Here is a 17,645-nt window from a genome sequence, read left to right as displayed (position 1 = left end):
CCACTTTTTTTAAGGAAGATCTTTAATCAGTTTATCACATTTCTAAATGAATCGGGCTCATTTTTTGAAGATTTTCTACATGTAACACAACGCAACAGTTTTAATCATATTATATATTCCTGGGTAGAGGTAGGAAAAACCATGGAGATTTGTCTTCATATTTATTGATTCTGTTTTGTTCTTTCAGATTTGATATTCACATATCCCCCCCTCTGTAAAACGTGTGCACCACCAAGGCATTTAGTTCAGAATTTGTTAATAGCGGATCTCTTTTTTCTCTTTTTCTAAAGTGGTGTACATCTATATTCCAGTACTGGTGTCACAACATTTGGAAGGAATTCAGAGGTTACTAGGATACAATATAGCTACAATATAGAGAACTTCCATAACCAAGGCTGCATTAGCTAGAGAACCTTGGATTATACAATAATATCTAGAAAGTGTGCAGTAAAGGCCATATATGTCCGTAATAGAAAACCACAAATTAAGCAGATAGTACACTGGTCAAATGAATAAATATCATCTTACAAGATTTTTTTTTCTCCCTCCTCAAATGAACCTATCTCACAGATAGTGGACAATGATCTAGTTGAAGATGTCCCTGGACATTGTAGAAGGGGGTTGGACCAAACGATCTTACAAGGTCCCTTCCAACACAAACCATTCTATGATTCTATAAGACAATTGGAATTCCCTGAACTGATACTGTCTGACCTTTTCTTTTTTCTGCACGAAAGACAGGAAGTCCTGGAAAGGCTCTGAAGCACTTCTGTCTATCAGATAAAAAGGACAGGACTTTGCAGAAGTCTAAAGAAGCATTTCCTCATTATGATTGATGTGTAAAAGAATACTAAAGCAGTCAACTTATATTGCAGTGTTTTTTCCCACCTGTTGCACTGACATCTGTATGAATTTGCGTGCATGAACTTCTTGTCCTTGACCCATAGAGATGGTCACACATTCTACAACATATTTGACAATAAATGATTAATGAACTTACATTCTTGAGAAAAAGTAAGAATTCCAATTCAGTCCAAAAAACCAGTGATATAAATACAGAATAATTAAGTACATTTTAATGCAAAAATATATGCTTTTTAATGCAAAAATATATACTTTCATATATTTTTAATGCAAAAATATATGAAAGTAGAATCCCTTTACCATCATATTATACTACTATGTGTAATTTTTCTAAACACTATATCTTTGTAAAATAATATTGATATATACATTCACAATATTTACAGTGTTTGTAGAAGTGACTGTGCCAAACTTTAATGAAGTAAGCCACAGCATTTGAAATATGAACCCAGATTTTTCTTTAAATATAGATAATGAAGCCATGTAAGTAAGCAAATTGTATAATTGTAATATATTCACAAATTGTAATGTGAATAATAATAGGAATATACATTTCTACTTCTAAGTCAGTTCAGATGCACAGTTCTTCAAACTTTCCATATAATGCAGACATAAATCCCAGAATATAAAAATGCTGGTCTTGTGGGTATTTTTGGTTAGTTTTTTTGTAAGCAGATTACCGATTTTCACATTATCGGCAGTTAAGAGTTAAAAGAAGAAAACAGTATTGTCACTATGCCAGAACAATAACAAAAATAAACCCCAACAAAACAAACAAATAAGCAAAATTTGTAAATATTGTCTTACAGATAGGGATTAAAAAAATCATCACTGAGAAGGATGATAACAATTTAGGAAAAAAAACCCCTGAAAACATTTCTGTGAACTGCACACAGAATGATTCTCAGCATACCATCTTTTACTTAAAATATTATTTTATCTCTTAAGATGACAGTTCAGGAACAATAGTGCAACATAATTTAAGAAGTACTTTTCAGAAAAAAAAAAAAAAAACCAAACCTGAAATTACTTACATTACACTTCTATACCTTAACACTTGACAATGAATAATTACTTACATACCTAATTTAAGCTTCCTAGCCAAGGATTCAATCTGCATACTTGGGTCAGATCCCATAGACAAGAAACAGATGAGAGGTGTCCGTGTGTCACTTTCTCCCCAGGTTTTTTCTAAACTCAAAATGAATGGTTCTGTATATTTCTCATTCAAGGAATTTGCAATATATTTCCTGGCTTGGGAAAGGGTTCGATCTGGACACCAAGACCTAGAAATTAAAATATATACCAGGATACTAATTCACTGCTTCTTCCTGTTGCAAAGACCAGACCAGACTCTGATAAAAATCTATTCTTATTAGAGATTTTTGCTTCATAATATGCATTTATATGTGTAGACACATTCACATATATGTTTGTAGGTTTGTCTTTACAGCTATAACAACAGACAGAGCTGGTGGTCTTACCCTCTACTTATGACTGTTCAATACTTTTCAGTTGCTAACAATTTTGCCTTAAGTAGACTATTTGCACTGAGATTTTCTGTTCCATGTACCTTTATCAGTCTGGGACATTCTTCATTTTAAACACCATAAGTAAGGAAGTGCAAGATTGTTTTTGTTCTTTAGGAAGATTCTGCAGATGTTTCATTGGGTTTATTAGTCTTTTAGGGTTCAGACTTAACTTTTTTGCATTGGATTGCATTTGTGTTGGGGGTGAGCTTTTATTTTTTCCCATGGGGAAAAAAAAAATCCAAACTGTTACTTTTGGATGAAAGATATGAATTGGCAAAACTGATTTTTAGCTTCTTATTCAAAAGCTTAGGACTTAGATGCTCCATTCCCCCTTCAGGGTGTATAGCATATAAGAATATTGTACTTCTTCCATGAGATTCTAGCCTTTTTACTGCACAGGTTGAACCTGCTCCAAAGAAAAATCTTGGTCTAGTAATTAATGTTGCTGGTTTGGTTTGGTTTTTTTTTATGGAGCGCCTCTGATTTATTTGTTGCAGCACTTGGAAAGTATACAATGAACATAAGATATGATCTCATGCATAAGGCAGCTGAATGCTGCTGTTGGGAAATCCATTCTATGCCAAGACCTGCTACAGAGATCTTAGCTGATTCAGTACAATCACACACTTTTCGCATGGGGCTTTGGAATACCTGCTTTGCATTTTCACAATTTTTTTTAAATCATTATTACATATTTAAAGTTATTTAAAATAATTAATTTTAAAAGAAATGAAGAAATAAAATAATTTTTAAAAAAATCCAAACTGTGTGTAGAATCAGAATGATTCTAATTTTTCCCAGTGATGTGATTCCCAGTTTCCATTTGTCATGACATAAAAGCAAAGCTATAAATATTTTCTAGAAAGAATTTTTTTAGACTCTTCAAAGGATATCTCTGAAGTGAGTGAATTAAATCATATTTCATGTGTGTGAATTAAATACTATTTCAAGTCACCCAGAAATTAATTAAAATTACCCTATTATGATAATAGCACACTGATAGGCCAAGACAGGTGATGTAACCATGTATGTTATTTCCCAAATTTCTGAAGATGCTCACCTGATGAGTAAAAGCTTGCGAAAGGTATCAAGTGAATCATTATATCCATCAGGTATAATTTCTTCCTCAGGAGCATCTTTATCAAACCAACTTTTCCATCGCTTCTCGTTAGAGGATATCTAAATTTATCACATTAACACACATATAAATATATTTCAGCTGTAGTAAAATTCCCTTGTAAATGTGCATTTTAATGAGAGTCTGTTATTATATTAGAATATCTTACAAATAACAGAGTCTATAGCACTTAAGTGTCTCTAATAAGAGTCTATAGCACTTAAGACATACGTCATGTGAATTGCTATGAAGATATTTAAAATAGAAATTTTAGTATTAAGATGTAGGCTCTTAAGCTAATCAGTTATCCACTGATTCACCTCCTGAACACATGCAGCTACTTAAGAAAAATCAGTAATTAGCAAAAAGATTCTATACTACAAGATGATCATACAGTGATTAACTTATTACTTCTGGTCACAAAGTACTAAGAGGAACAGAAAAATCTGTCTCAGTGCAGTCCAGCCAGCCAAAGAATCACAAATGAAAAATAACAGACTCTAGTATATTTTTCACTTGTGAAAGAATAAATCTGACCACAAATATGATCATTATTCAGGACCTTGCAAAAGCAAGGACCTAACAGGACAAGGATACTGGTGGACAGAACATAGTGAAAAGTTGCTATGCAGTTGAGCCTCTAATGCAGTGACTGAGAAGAGTCGGCTACCACAATGTTCTCAGATCACTGGAAAGAGAACAAGGAGCACACTGATACCATCTGTTCTGAAATACAGTTCCATATGCATGTCATAAATCAAGGTGCTTTGTCCAGTTGATTGACTTGGTTTCAAATAGTGGCTTCAGAACAACCTACACCAATCATGGACTGGGAGAGGAGTGAGAAATTAACATACACGGACATGTTCCAACCACGTACTTGCTATAATGAAATTCAGAGAGATCAATAAACACCAAATATCCCTTTCTGAACTATAATCCATGTCTGAGAAAAAAACCTTATAAGCAAATAGCTCAGTTCTACATCAACAGTCATCAACCTGAGCACATGCTAGAAAAGTATTCAGAAGAGGTACCTTCTCAAAGCTAGGCCACAGCCACAGATAGGTTAGTGAGCTAAAGGGACTTTAGTTGGCTCAGTAAAATCATTAAGCTTTCATTACATATTTCTTTGTACTGCTTCTCAACCACAAGTGGAAGTAGTAACAGTGTTAAAAGGAACAGGGTCATCTAAATGTTTAAAGACGAATATGTCTTTATTAAGTTAAATTAGGCATCTGGGACTGGAGGACTTACTTTTTAGAGGACTAAAAAAATTTTAACTGGCAGGAAAAAAAGAAAAACACAGGCAATGTCTTGAGAACTGAGCATACCATTTTCAAGCTTTCTTTTCCTTACTTTAAATAATTTTCTGTTTGTTTCTAAGTGAATAATGATACAGTGGTATTTAATATGATGATCCAAACAGAAAAGCATATCTAATGGATGCAGATAAGTATTAAAAAGATATTATTTCCATATATGCATTTTTAATTTATATCTTAGTTGGCACCCTCCCAGATTTCATCTCTATGTGTTACTAAATCCTCTAATTGTCAGTTTTCAACTTGTAAATACATGGAAATTTTAAGTTAGTGCTAAAAGATTAGTTAAAAAGGAGGCCTTTTGGGGTAACATGGTCACCTGTGTATTTTGGAGTCTAAAATTTTATTTGCACTGATTTTAGAAAAGTCCTATAGCAGAACCATTACAATCTACAAATTAAAAAGAAAATACATAATTCATAACCCCACAGCTAAATTTTAACAGTATTAGCTAAATTTAAACAGTGTTAGCAAGTATGATGTGGCATGCATTTTGGGTTCTGGTGCCCTAACAATCCATATGAAGACCTAACTAAAATTCCTCCAACTTTCTCCTGACTTAATATCCTGTTTTGATATGTCCAGAAACTAAAACCTGGAAGAAATCAGCTGGTATGTATCCAGATCTTGCCTTGATGCAGAGTTAGGAAACAGCCATGACCACTTCCAGGTACAAAAATTAGATAAAATCTCGATACCCTTCAGGGCATAAAATGCCATCACAAAATGAACTTGGATGACCAATGCTGTAAAAGCAAGAAGAACTTAGTGTCCTGGCTATCAGCCTGAATAACTGAATAAATAGTATTTTTACAGCTAGCTCATCATATCTGAATAACAAGTTAACCTTGGAATAGAAATGAGTATTTAAAAACAAGCAGCAAACAATTTACTCGTAAAAATCTACCAGACTCAAGATATAAAGAATTGTAACTTAAAACCTGACACTCATAGATTAACTTTCTGAGCCTTTTTGATACCTCTACTTTTTAATCCTTTCTCCTTATTTCTGTCTTTCAATGACCTCTTTTTTTACCAGTTCTTTGCTCATGTTCTCTTCTGTTTCTTACCTCAATGACTATAATACAAAATACAAAAAACCATATTAAAAACCCAGAGCAAATAAATATATCTCCATTCATGCTACCTAGCTGTTCATTTCTATGCTTTTATGCTGTATTCTGTGGCCTTGTTCTTAACTACATCTCTTGTGCATTCCAAATGTAAAACATAGGAACACAGTTATGACTGGGAAACTGGTTATTAACATTAAAAAGACAATTAGTAGATATCACCTGATCCAAAATTTCTGCAAACTGTGGAAGTTTGCTCAATTCCACTAGGTTTAGCCATGTCATGTCAAGAATCCAGTGGAATGGTTTGGGTGGGCAAGCCTGTAGATCCAGCGCTGCACCTCCTGCAGATACAAACATTCTAATGAAATACACATGGCATTCAAGGGGTCAAGATATATTTGGTATTTCTTTTTAAATTATGTTTTCCGGCCCATGTAATTTTCACTGGGGTGCTAATTGCACTCCTGTGTACTTTGCATTTATTTCATAAGATCATAATTTAGTCTGGAAGGGACCTCAGGAGATCTCTAGTCCAACCTGTTCAAAGCAGGGTCAGTTGAGACAAAATCGGGTCTATAACCTGTCTGATCTTAAAAACCTCCAAGGATGGAGGCTGTCTAACAATGTGTTCTAATGTTTGTTTGTCCTGACAACAAAAAAAACCCCAAACCTTACATCCAACTCTGAACCTCTCTTTTTTCCAGTTTATTTCTGTTGTCTCTTATCTTCTTGTGCATCACTAAAGATCCAGGCTCTGTATTCTTTATGGCCTTCTCATAGGTGATGGAAGACTGCTATTGGGTCTCTCCTAAGTCTTCGGTTTGCCAAGCTGAACGAGCCCACTTCTCTCAGCCCCTCATCTTAGATAATGTGCTCCATAGAGTTTGTTGTTGTAAGTTCATACAATGATACTGATTATGTTTGAAGTATGGAAAATTCTTTAATAATCTCTTTTCCTTTTCATATGTTCACAAGAAGAGAAGAAAGAAACTCTGGACTGAAGGAATCAGTCAATCCTAGACAGCCTATCAAGCACAAACAATTTTAAATAGAATATATAATGGCTATCTGGCCTTATATAATACATGTTTCACGTCCGCTGATATGCAATTGAAGAGGAAATTCAAAGGAGCACCTCTGGGATAAGACTGCAACCCAATTTTAAACAGATTAACTTTTAACTTTTTTTTAGAATTAACTTTTTATCACAATTTTCCTCTTGGTGCAGTTGCCTCTTCCTAGTCCTCCACAAATTAATTAATGCCACTTCTTGGGAAAACTAGAGGGTGTTACTCAGTGGTCTCCACAACTAAGATCATTAATTCATTTAGGTCACTGTTATAACGAATATTGAATTTACAGGGAAAGAGTTAATTCTTTGAGATGTTCTCCTGCATGCTTCCAGGATGCAAGAATTTTGTTCTTTTATCAGTGATGATTTTCTCAAAACAGAATCTCTGCTCTAGCTACCTGAGTATCCTTAAATAGAAACACAAGAACCACCTTGCTGAATCTGGACATTAGTATGCCAATGGGAACAATTAACATCAAAAGAAAGCAAAAGTTCCAATGAGCGGACAGTAAACAGATCTTAGGGAAGCTTTTGCTTTTGGGAAAAATTTTAAACCTTAATTTTTTGAGGTAGATTTATTCAACGAAGAATGAGAATTACAAAAGTGTAAACAATGTGTTTCTCATTGTAATAGAATCATAGAATCACTGATATTCTTGCTATTAATATACTTCCCTAATTTTTTGATAAATCCTGCTAAGTTGTTATGGTTAGTCATTTGTTACGTTAATGAGTTAAATATGCAATGCCTAAAAAAAGCCTTTGCTTTTACTAGTTTTTATTTTGCCATTCATAGGCATATGTGAAAAATTCCAGCATCCAGAATAATACATGCAATACTTTCCTATCTAGCTATATGCATAAGTGGAGGACCAAGAAACAGAATTAGATATGATTAGTGTATGATGTGAATATTTTAATGAACTACTGAAGGGCCAATTAAAGGGGAGGCTCTTGTTGAAGACTGTGAAGTTCCTATGTACAAATCCAGATGCTGTTGGCTTTCTTGGCTGCCTGGGCACAAGCTGGCTCATGTACAGCAGTCGCCAATCAGCACCCTCAAGTTCTTTTCTGCTGGGCAGCTTTCCAGCCACTTTTCCCAAAGCCTGTAGCATTACATGGGGTTGCTGTGGCCCAAGTGCAGGACCCGTCACTTTGTCTTCTTGAACTTCATATCTTTGGCCACAGCTCACCAACCCAGCCTGCCCAGATCCCTCTGTAGAGCCTTCCTACCCTCCAGCAGATCAATGCTCTAACCCAACTTGGTATCATCTGCAAATTTACTGAGTGTGCACTCAATCCCCTCATCCAGATAGTCAATAAAGATACTAAACACATTGGCCCCAATACCAAACCCTTGGGGACACCACTACTGACCAGTCGCCAACTAGATGTGACACCATTTACCACCACTCTTTGGGCTCTACCATCCAGTGAAGAACACATCTATCCAGGTCCTGAGCAGCTAATTTCTGCAGGAAAATGCTGTGGGAGACAGTGTTGAATGCTTTACCAAAGTCCAAGTAGACAATGCCTATAGCCTTTTCCCCATCAACCAGGCGGGTCACCATGTCATAGAAGGAGATCAGGTTGGCCAAGCAGGACCTGACCTTCATGAACCCATGCTGCCTGGGCCTGATCCCCTGGTTTTCCTGCACGTGCTGTGTGATTGCATTCAGGATGATCTGCTCCATGACCTTCCCTGGCACTGATGTCAGGCTGACAGGTCTGTAATTAAAATGATAACCTATTCTAGAATCACATCTTTTGCAAATTTAATACAATAGGTCAACAAGAATATTCCTGAAGATTATTGAATTTTGAGAGAGAATCACAATCACTTTAGCCAAGAAGGCTTCTTATTTTTAAGACATAATCATTAATTGTCCACTAAATAGCATATGTGGCAATATTTCTGGCTTTTATTTAAGTCAACAGAGCCAAAGATGTTTTGCAATTCCTCTGTAACATGCTCTCTAATATTCACAGATTTTCTTAGTAAAATAAAATTTCTGTTAGAGAAGATCATACTCTTCACTTGTGCCAGTCCCTCACTTTCTACTGGTAAAGGACACAGCCTCAGTGTCAAGATACCTACAAAATCATCAAAGAACTCCTTAGATTTTCTCATATCTTTGGGGTTTTGTTTCTTTCTACAGTTCGAACAAAAATTATATGGCACCATTGTGGGAAGCTATTTTCCTACAATTTTGTGACCTACTTTCTCTGTTTTGCTGAGTTGAGATTACCTTCAAGCTGTAGCATTAAAATATTCAGGAAGGGCCTAGTGTTTCACCTTAATGGAATACAGTAAATAAAATAAAATTCAATTTAGGTACTTTAGCAGAAGAAAAGATTTAGAGTTTATAATCTCCTGAGACTCCAGAGACTTTTTCATTTCAAATAGAAACACTTATTTCACTGAGACATCCCCTGATAATACAGCTGATGATAAATTGTGAAAGCTCTCCTGCAAAAGGAATGTAAATAAGAGGAAGAGAGATTTAATTTTTAAATAAATCCTTTCTTCAGCTGCCTGGTGATGTTTGGTAATATGGCATTTGTTCTGCACCAAGAATTGCTTATCCAAGGAGGAAAATTGAAAAATTCATTAATTTTATAAGACGTTTAAGTGTCAAGGACAATTTAGTCATCTGCCCACTTCCTGATCTGATTTAATATCACGTGAATAATTTATTCACGTGATAATAGTACTGAATATAATAATTACTGAATATAATAATTAATATAATAATATTACTGAAAATCTACTGTTACTTTGGTGTAATTTGATACATCAGAAAAGTATACACCATAAGTATTTCTCACTATCAAGTCAACTGTGGTAAAGCTAGACAGGAAACTGCAATCATATATTCTAGAAAAAAATTGCTAAAAGTACTCCTGTATTTTATTACAGATTCTTATCAGTTAAAAAGGGTAAGTGACCACTTTCTGCTTTGGCAAAACAAGAATCCATGAGCTGAGAAGCCAAGAAATATGGTTACTTGTCTAAAGCTTTACAAAAGCAGACAGTTCCTTTTCAAAGCATTTCAAAGTATTCCCTGGCAGACATCAGCAGTACATTGGTAGCTGGATAACATTCTCAAGGATAATATCATAAATTCAAAGTGGAAAGCAAAACGGAATGTGAATTTAATCTTGCTTCCTTTCCATTTTATTCATTAAAGGCAGATAATGATCTTCAAATCTAGGTTCATTACTTTGACATTAGACCTTTGCAAGATTCATTTGAAGACTGTAAAATTCAAGCAGGTTTTATATGGACCTCTGCATAAATAATCCCAATCACATTTTTCATCAGAGGCAGAAATTCACAGAGTACAGAGGAGATAGACATGGCCATTTGGGCCACAGAAACACATTACGTTCTCTAAAAGTCAATGTTAGCTGCTTGGCAGAAGTCAAAGAAAGCTCAAGCTGAAACTAAGAAAAAACCGTATCACTTCCTGGACTTTACATTTTGCTGTTCTGGCAACTTAGAAGATAGTTTTATTCAACAGTGAAGCAAAGGAGCAAGATTTCACCTGATTTATAAAAATGAGGATACACAGATAATACAAAAATATATAATTATCAAACAAATTGATGGAGAGAAGCAGAACTATGATCTTGATCTCAGGATAGAACACAGCATGGTTAAATGGCGAAGGTAGAACAGAGATGGGCATCTAACTTCACTGGGCCACAACAGGGATAAGGACAGAGGTAGCTCCCACAGAACTATTGGTAGAAAACATGTAGCCAAAAAAATCATACTTACCTTTAATGAATGTATGGAACTCTCTGGTTTTCACATATTCTCTCTCAAGATCTATTTTTAATGTCATTAAAAGGGTGAAGAGGAATTTGTGGTTTTCATACAAGCCTCTAACAGAATATGAGTGAATTTCAAAGGTAAGGTACTCAATAATATTTGAGACTCTTTTCTGAGGTACAGGAGACTTCCCAGATCTGAATAATGGAAATGAAACACAAACAAAGCATGTTAATAACAGCAAATACCTTGGAAAGACAAATATCTGGATTGTAGAAAAATCTGTGTCTTCCTACTTGGCCATGGATTGATCAAATAACTTCAAAAACTGAGTCAGTGAAGTTTGATACATATTATTGACCATGATCATTGCTGTAATAAGAAAATAAAGAATGCTTCCACGTGTAGCAGCAGGTCGATATTCCTCCTGAGCAGTGTTAATCTTCACTTCAGTTTCTGCTGCCACAGCCAACTTTTCAGCTACTTCAGCAGCTGTTAGCTTAGTTGTTTGCAGAACACCAATCAAGGATTCATCATCTACTAGTGAACCTAAAAAGTAAAATATTCCATGTTTAGGGCACTCTAATAACTACTTTTTTACTTCATATATGTAAAAACAAAAAGGCTAAATTACAGGAATTATTTATAATAAATGGAAATTATTTACTGAATTGCAGAAAGCTTTTAAAATGGAGACCAAACAGGATATGCAATACTAAAATTATTATTATATTCAACATGCTAAACGAATGCATTCTACCTATGTTGATATGAATGTATCTATACCACCAGCTTTGCAGCATGTACTGGAGAAGTCAGCTTTCTTATGCACATAACATATATTCATACACAGTACTTCAGTTATTTTAAAGACTATTGATTGGTACGCTCAAAGTCAAAAAGACTTAGGTTCGTAAAGGCAATGGTCACACAAAAGTATTCACGCATCTCAAGCACTTACTGATTGATTTGCTGGAAGTCACCACCTTCTGTTTCCACCAAAGAGATAGTAATTGATCATGTGCAGGTTCCTAATATCCTACAAAAGACTTTCAACACCATATAAACTAGCCCATTTTACCTTGCATTTTCAATGGGTTAAGGCTTTGCCCATGATCAGATACTTCTATCTCATTTGAGGGGCAGAAAGCTCTCAAGAAATGGATTTCTTTCACAAAACTTGTTTAGGTGATAAAAATACTTAGTGCCTACGGTTGTATATAGTGGCATTCTATAGTACCAAATCCCTCACACTCCAGTAAACCACCATACTTCCAATTTCTACCATTGGATGTTCTCTTCTTGTATCTTAGATGTATAAATAAATTTCTGCATGGAAAGGTTCGTATGTGAATCAGTTTAATCTGTCTAATCTCTTTATCCTTTGATACAGAACCTTTGGTTGCACTTAGTTTGTAAAGGAGATTGTCTTCCAGTTCTTTCATCTTCCTCTTATTTGAAGTTACATCTTCCAGGAGTGCAATTCGTTCTGCCTCTAGTTCCTATTATTAAAAAACAAGAAAATGACATGACATTTTATGGTCTGTATCTAGGAGTCATACTTAAAATTCAATTGCTGATTTTTCAAGTTCATGAAATTTGATTGAAGATATAGGCGAAGAGTTGGATGCAGCCATGAAACGTGCATTTTACTTTTTCAGGTATATAAAACATATTTTTATAACATCCTTTTTTTTTTTTTTAAGCAGTCTTTATTCAGTATCTTATGAAGTATCTTATCAATGCCAAATGCTTGTACTTAATTGTTCGTGCTATGCTGACAGTTGTATGCGGAAGATCCTCTAGATGTATTTTTGTTATTTGGAAATTTCTGTTCTGCCTCTGAATAAAGCTTCAGAAAATGGCTGATATCTTTTTTCCATTTGAACATTTCTTTTTGTCTACATACTAAAACCAGTTAAACAATAAAAAAAAAAAATCATCACTATGGTTTGTGTGTACCATTAGGTTACCTGTTTTTCAGTAAGGACTACTCTTCTGAGTAACTGATTCTCAAGTCCTTTCATTGTAACAGTAAAATCAATAATTGATGTTTTTGCATTAATTTCAGGTGTGAAAGCAGGATTGGGTAGCTTTGTAGTAATGTACAGTCTAAATGAATTCATAATATCTACTTCCTTATCACCAACTTTCACCTGTGGAGTAAGTTAGAATAGTATTAAGCAGAGGAAAATGAGGTTTATTTGACTCAATAATATTGACCAGAAAAAAAATTTACATTATTTGAAATGCCAAAGAGAGGAAGTGCATTTCACAATTCAAATTTGTCATGAAAATAACAGTCAATGACCAAAGGTAAAGTTAGGGTACATTATAAAAGTAGCATTCTCCTCCAGATAAATATAGGGATTATCTCCACTGTGGTTCTAGTTCATGTCTTCAGAACTATTTGGTTTAGGTTTTGTGATTCTAATCACACCTCAAAGGAAGATGGTAAAAACTATGTACGTTCAGAGAAATCATTGTTCTAGTGTGTTCACAAAGAAAAAAAAAATTCTATCCAACAATGGAACATAAATTGTTAGAAATTATTTTTATATTTATTAAGACTAAGCAGATCTTAAAGAATCTTTCTAAAGAAACTATGAATTTATTCAGAGTTTTCCACAGGTTTTTTTTTATAGAAGTTAAGATATTCTAAATCAGCAGTCTAACTTGAAAGCTGCATGTGCAGAAGGAAATCTGATCACTGTGTATGACTCTCCAAGGCCATTTCAAACACCAGGCTTAAGAAGAAATAGGACCAAACTACTTCCTTGTTTGCTCTGACATTCAAAATAAAACTACTCCACAAAAATGGTAATTATTTTATTTTCTTTATCATCAACAATCTGGTCTCCCCTGTCTTTTATATCCCAGCCAGTTAATTAAGGTTTTTTGAGAAAAATACATATGGAAATATACAGCATGTGCAGTCATTTTATTTCAGTTTGTTTGAAGGAGAGGTGTTTTTAAAATTTGGGAATGATTTCTTCAGCTAATGAAGGTCAGAAAGACTCATGATTTTTCAAGATTGTGAACATATGTAATATTATTAATAAAACTCTGTGCTTTTTGGCTTGTTCCATCAGAAAACAGCTCTATTCCAGAGTAAAGATTCTGCAGTTGCTACAATCAGTGCTCCACACTAGAAAGAGAGAGATACTTTCAATTCCGTTAATTCTTTTAAAGGGTGTAAAATGAAATTGCTCAAAAATCAATAGAAAATATTGTAAGCATTTAATATGATAAACATAACTCATTCCAGTTGGGAAACTTCAGGAGCGCCTTCAGTAGCTAAACTCAATTTTAGGCTCATGAACTTACTACTCAGCTGAGGTTCTGTCTCCTATATTTTGTTACTTCAGTTTGATTCTTCAAACTACCCTACTGAATACAAAATTTACCTGATTCATCAGAAGTTTGGGTAAAAGGATGAAATATCATTCATCACAAGGCAAACTACTTATTCCAAGTCTTTTGTTTGATTACTAACCTTAAAAAAAGTTCCAGATTTCATGAAATTCTTTTCTAATATATTATCAAGGACTGGATCCAACTCTTCACCTATATTTTCAATCACGAGTGATCGTCCCAGTGAAAGACTATCTTCTAGGTGTGTACGGAAATACTTGTCATTCAAAGTTGTTACCTCAAAAGTAAATTGTAAATTGGTGTAAGGACAAAAATTTTTCTTCAAAGTCTTACATGAAAACCACAGATATAACAATTAAAACTTTTTTCATTGTTTTTGTTAGTTGCATTTCAAATGAAGTAATAAATGTTGACCATGCAGCAATTTATGCAGAAATACTTCTTGTGTATATAATGAAAAGTACCATAAAAAGGTGAATTGAAAGATTGCCTGTAACAGAATCTAAGAAACGTAATTATGACAGCAATAATGTACTAATTATTGGTATTACATTGGGAATTGAAGGTGTTACATATATTTTTGAAAACACAGACACCCAACTTTCAATTTCCTGTTCTATGTCCTAAGGACTAAGTTTTCTAAATTTAGCTTTGAAGTTCTGAGAAATTCCTTCTGGAAACCTGAACTCAGTGTAACAAATTAATTGCTGTTACAATATTATGAACCCAGAGGTTAGAAATATCATTAAATGGAATTAATAATGTATGAAATCATTAAAAACATGCGTAAATAAGTAAAACGCTAGTTAGTTTTGTATCGCTTCCTAGATTTTGACTTTCAGAAAGTTCTTATATTATTTTCAAGATTTTCTCTGCAGGTATGAAATAGGGCCATTCTACTGGAAAATAGCTTTGCAGCGCAGGATCTTGGGGTCCCAGTGGACAAGAAGAGCATGGCCTAGCAATCTGCCTTTGCGGCAAAAGCCAACAGCATTCTGGGCTGCACCAGGAGAAACATTACCAGGATGTTGAGGAGGGCAATCATTTCCCTCTGCTCAGTACTGGAGACACGTATCTTGAGTCCTCTGCCTATTTCTGGGCTCCCCAGTGTAAGAGAGGCACTGAGATGAGTCCAGCAAAGGACCACCAAGATTATTAAGGGATTGGAGCACTTGACATATGAGGAAAGATGAGAGGTGGGATTATTTAGCCTCAAGAAGGCTCACAAGGGTATTTACCTATGTACATAAATATCTGGTGGGTGAGAATGAAGAATAGGGAGACGAAGCCCTCTTGGTGGCACACAGTAACAGGACAAGATGCAATGGGCACAAATTGAAATATAGATAATCTAAACTTAAGAAAAAAAACCCACAACTTTATAGTGATGGTGGTTGAACACTGCTGGTGGTGGCTGCCCAGAGAGGTGGTGAAGTGTCCATCCCTGGAGGTATTCAAAACCCAACTGGACACATTCCTGGGCAACCTGCTTTAGTAGATCCCGCTCTGAGCAGGGATACTGCACTAGATCTTCAGAAATCCCTTCCAACCTTAACTTTTCCGTGGTTCTGACAGTTTGCTTTATCAATGATAGAATGATAAGCAAGAACTTCGCATTCACTTTACTCCAAGATTTAAAATCTTCAAAATCTAGAAATCCTAAAATGCTGAAAATTTGTTGAGATTCAGGAGGACATATGAGATTTCGCGGGGTTTTAAAAGGTAGGTTCCTTTTTCCATGCTACTTCATTTGTGAAAAATTCTTTTGTGATGCAAATTACATGTGTCACATGAATGTCTTTACATTCTATTTCATGAGCAGACATTTAACCTCATTGGCTTAAGCTATAGAAGAGCTATTAAAATTGCGGTATCATCAGGATACATGAACTAGTCTTAGATCCCATTTCAACTGGTTGTTTTCATAGAATCATAGAATCATAGAATAGTAAGGGTTGGAAAAGACCTTAAGATCATCTAGTTCCAACCCCTCTGCCATGGGCAGGGACACCTTGCCCTAAACCATGTGGTCCAAGGCTCTGTCCAATCTGGCCTTGAACACCGCCAGGGATGGAGCATCCACAACCTCCCTGGGCAACCCATTCCAGTGCTTCACCACCCTGACTGTAAAGAACTTCTTTCTTATATCTAATCTAAACTTCCCCTGTTTAAGTTTGAACCCATTACTCCTTGTCCTACCGCTACAGTCCCTAAGGAAGAGTCCCTCCCCAGCATCCTTATAGACCCCCTTCAGATACTGGAAGGCTGCTATGAGGTCTCCACACAGCCTTCTCTTCTCCAGGCCGAACAGCCCCAACTTTCTCAGCCTGTCTTCATACGGGAAGTGCTCCAGCCCTCTTATCATCCTCGTAACCCTCCTCTGGACTTGCTTCAACAGCTCCATGTCCTTCTTATGTTGAGGACACCAGAACTGTACGCAGTACTCCAAGTGAGGTCTCACAAGAGCAGAGTAGAGGGGCAGGATCACCTCCTTCAACCTGCTGGTCACGCTTCTTTTGATGCAGCCCAGGATACGGTTGGCTTTCTGGGCTGCAAGCGCACGCTGCCGGCTCATGTTTAGTTTCTCATCAACCAACACCCCCAAGTCCTTCTCTGCAGGGCTGCTCTGAATCTCTTCTCCACCCAACCTGTAGCAGTGCCTGGAATTGCTCCTACCCAGGTGTAGGACCTTACACTTGGCTTGGTTAAACTTCATAAGGTTGGCATCGGCCCACCTCACAAGCGTGTCAAGGTCCCTCTGGATGGCATCCCTTCCCTCCAGCGTATCAACCGAATCACACAGCTTGGTGTCATCGGCAAACTTGCTGAGGGCGCACTCAATCCCACTGTCCATGTCGCCGACAAAGATGTTGAACAGGACTGGTCTCAACACCGATTGCTGAGGGACACCACTCGTTACAGGTTTCCAACTGGACATCGAGCCATTTACCACAACTCTTTGTGTGCGGCCATCGAGCCAGTTTTTTATCCACCGAGTGGTCTATCTATCAAATTGATGTCTCTCCAGTTTAGAGACAAGGATGTCGTGCTGGACAGTGTCGAACACTTTGCACAAGTCCAGGTAGATGACGTCAACTGCTCTGCCCCTGTCCATCAGTTCCGTGGCTCCATCATAGAAGGCCACCAAATTGGTCAGGCAGGATTTCCCCTTAGGGAAGCCATGCTGGCTGTCACCAACCACCTCGTTGTTTTTCATGTGCCTTAGCATGTTTTCTAGGAGAAACTGTTCCAAGATTTTGCCAGGCACACAGGTGAGGCTGACTGGTCTGTAGTTCCCCAGGTCTTCCACCTTCCCCTTCTTGAAAATGGGGGTTATATTACCCTTCTTCCAGTCATCGGGAACTTCACCTGACTGCCAGGATTTTTCGAATATGATGGACAGTGGTTTAGCAACTTCATTCGCCAGCTATTTACTTCTGTAGCAATAACTTCATGTATGAATTCCATCTTGAGTTCTAAATTCTGGACTGCATCAGTTTAAGTAC

At 36.1% G+C, this 17,645-nt stretch overlaps 1 protein-coding gene across 1 annotated transcript in view; it reads right to left on the bottom strand.

Annotated features, from left to right (window-relative positions):
* The window catches only part of DNAH8 (dynein axonemal heavy chain 8), a 142,609-nt gene that overhangs the window by 17,708 nt on the left and 107,256 nt on the right, over positions 1–17,645 (bottom strand). The window contains 9 exon segments of the mRNA XM_030499954.1: positions 889–962; positions 1,948–2,150; positions 3,457–3,575; positions 6,134–6,255; positions 10,771–10,961; positions 11,061–11,313; positions 12,161–12,266; positions 12,738–12,920; positions 14,261–14,416. Coding sequence (XP_030355814.1) covers positions 889–962; positions 1,948–2,150; positions 3,457–3,575; positions 6,134–6,255; positions 10,771–10,961; positions 11,061–11,313; positions 12,161–12,266; positions 12,738–12,920; positions 14,261–14,416 — 1,407 coding nt within the window.

This window comes from Strigops habroptila, chromosome 10 (assembly GCF_004027225.2).
Source record: "Strigops habroptila isolate Jane chromosome 10, bStrHab1.2.pri, whole genome shotgun sequence".
Classification (NCBI taxonomy): domain Eukaryota; kingdom Metazoa; phylum Chordata; class Aves; order Psittaciformes; family Psittacidae; genus Strigops; species Strigops habroptila.
Note: the sequence above shows the minus strand (reverse complement) of the source record. Positions and strands in the feature narration are given on the sequence as shown.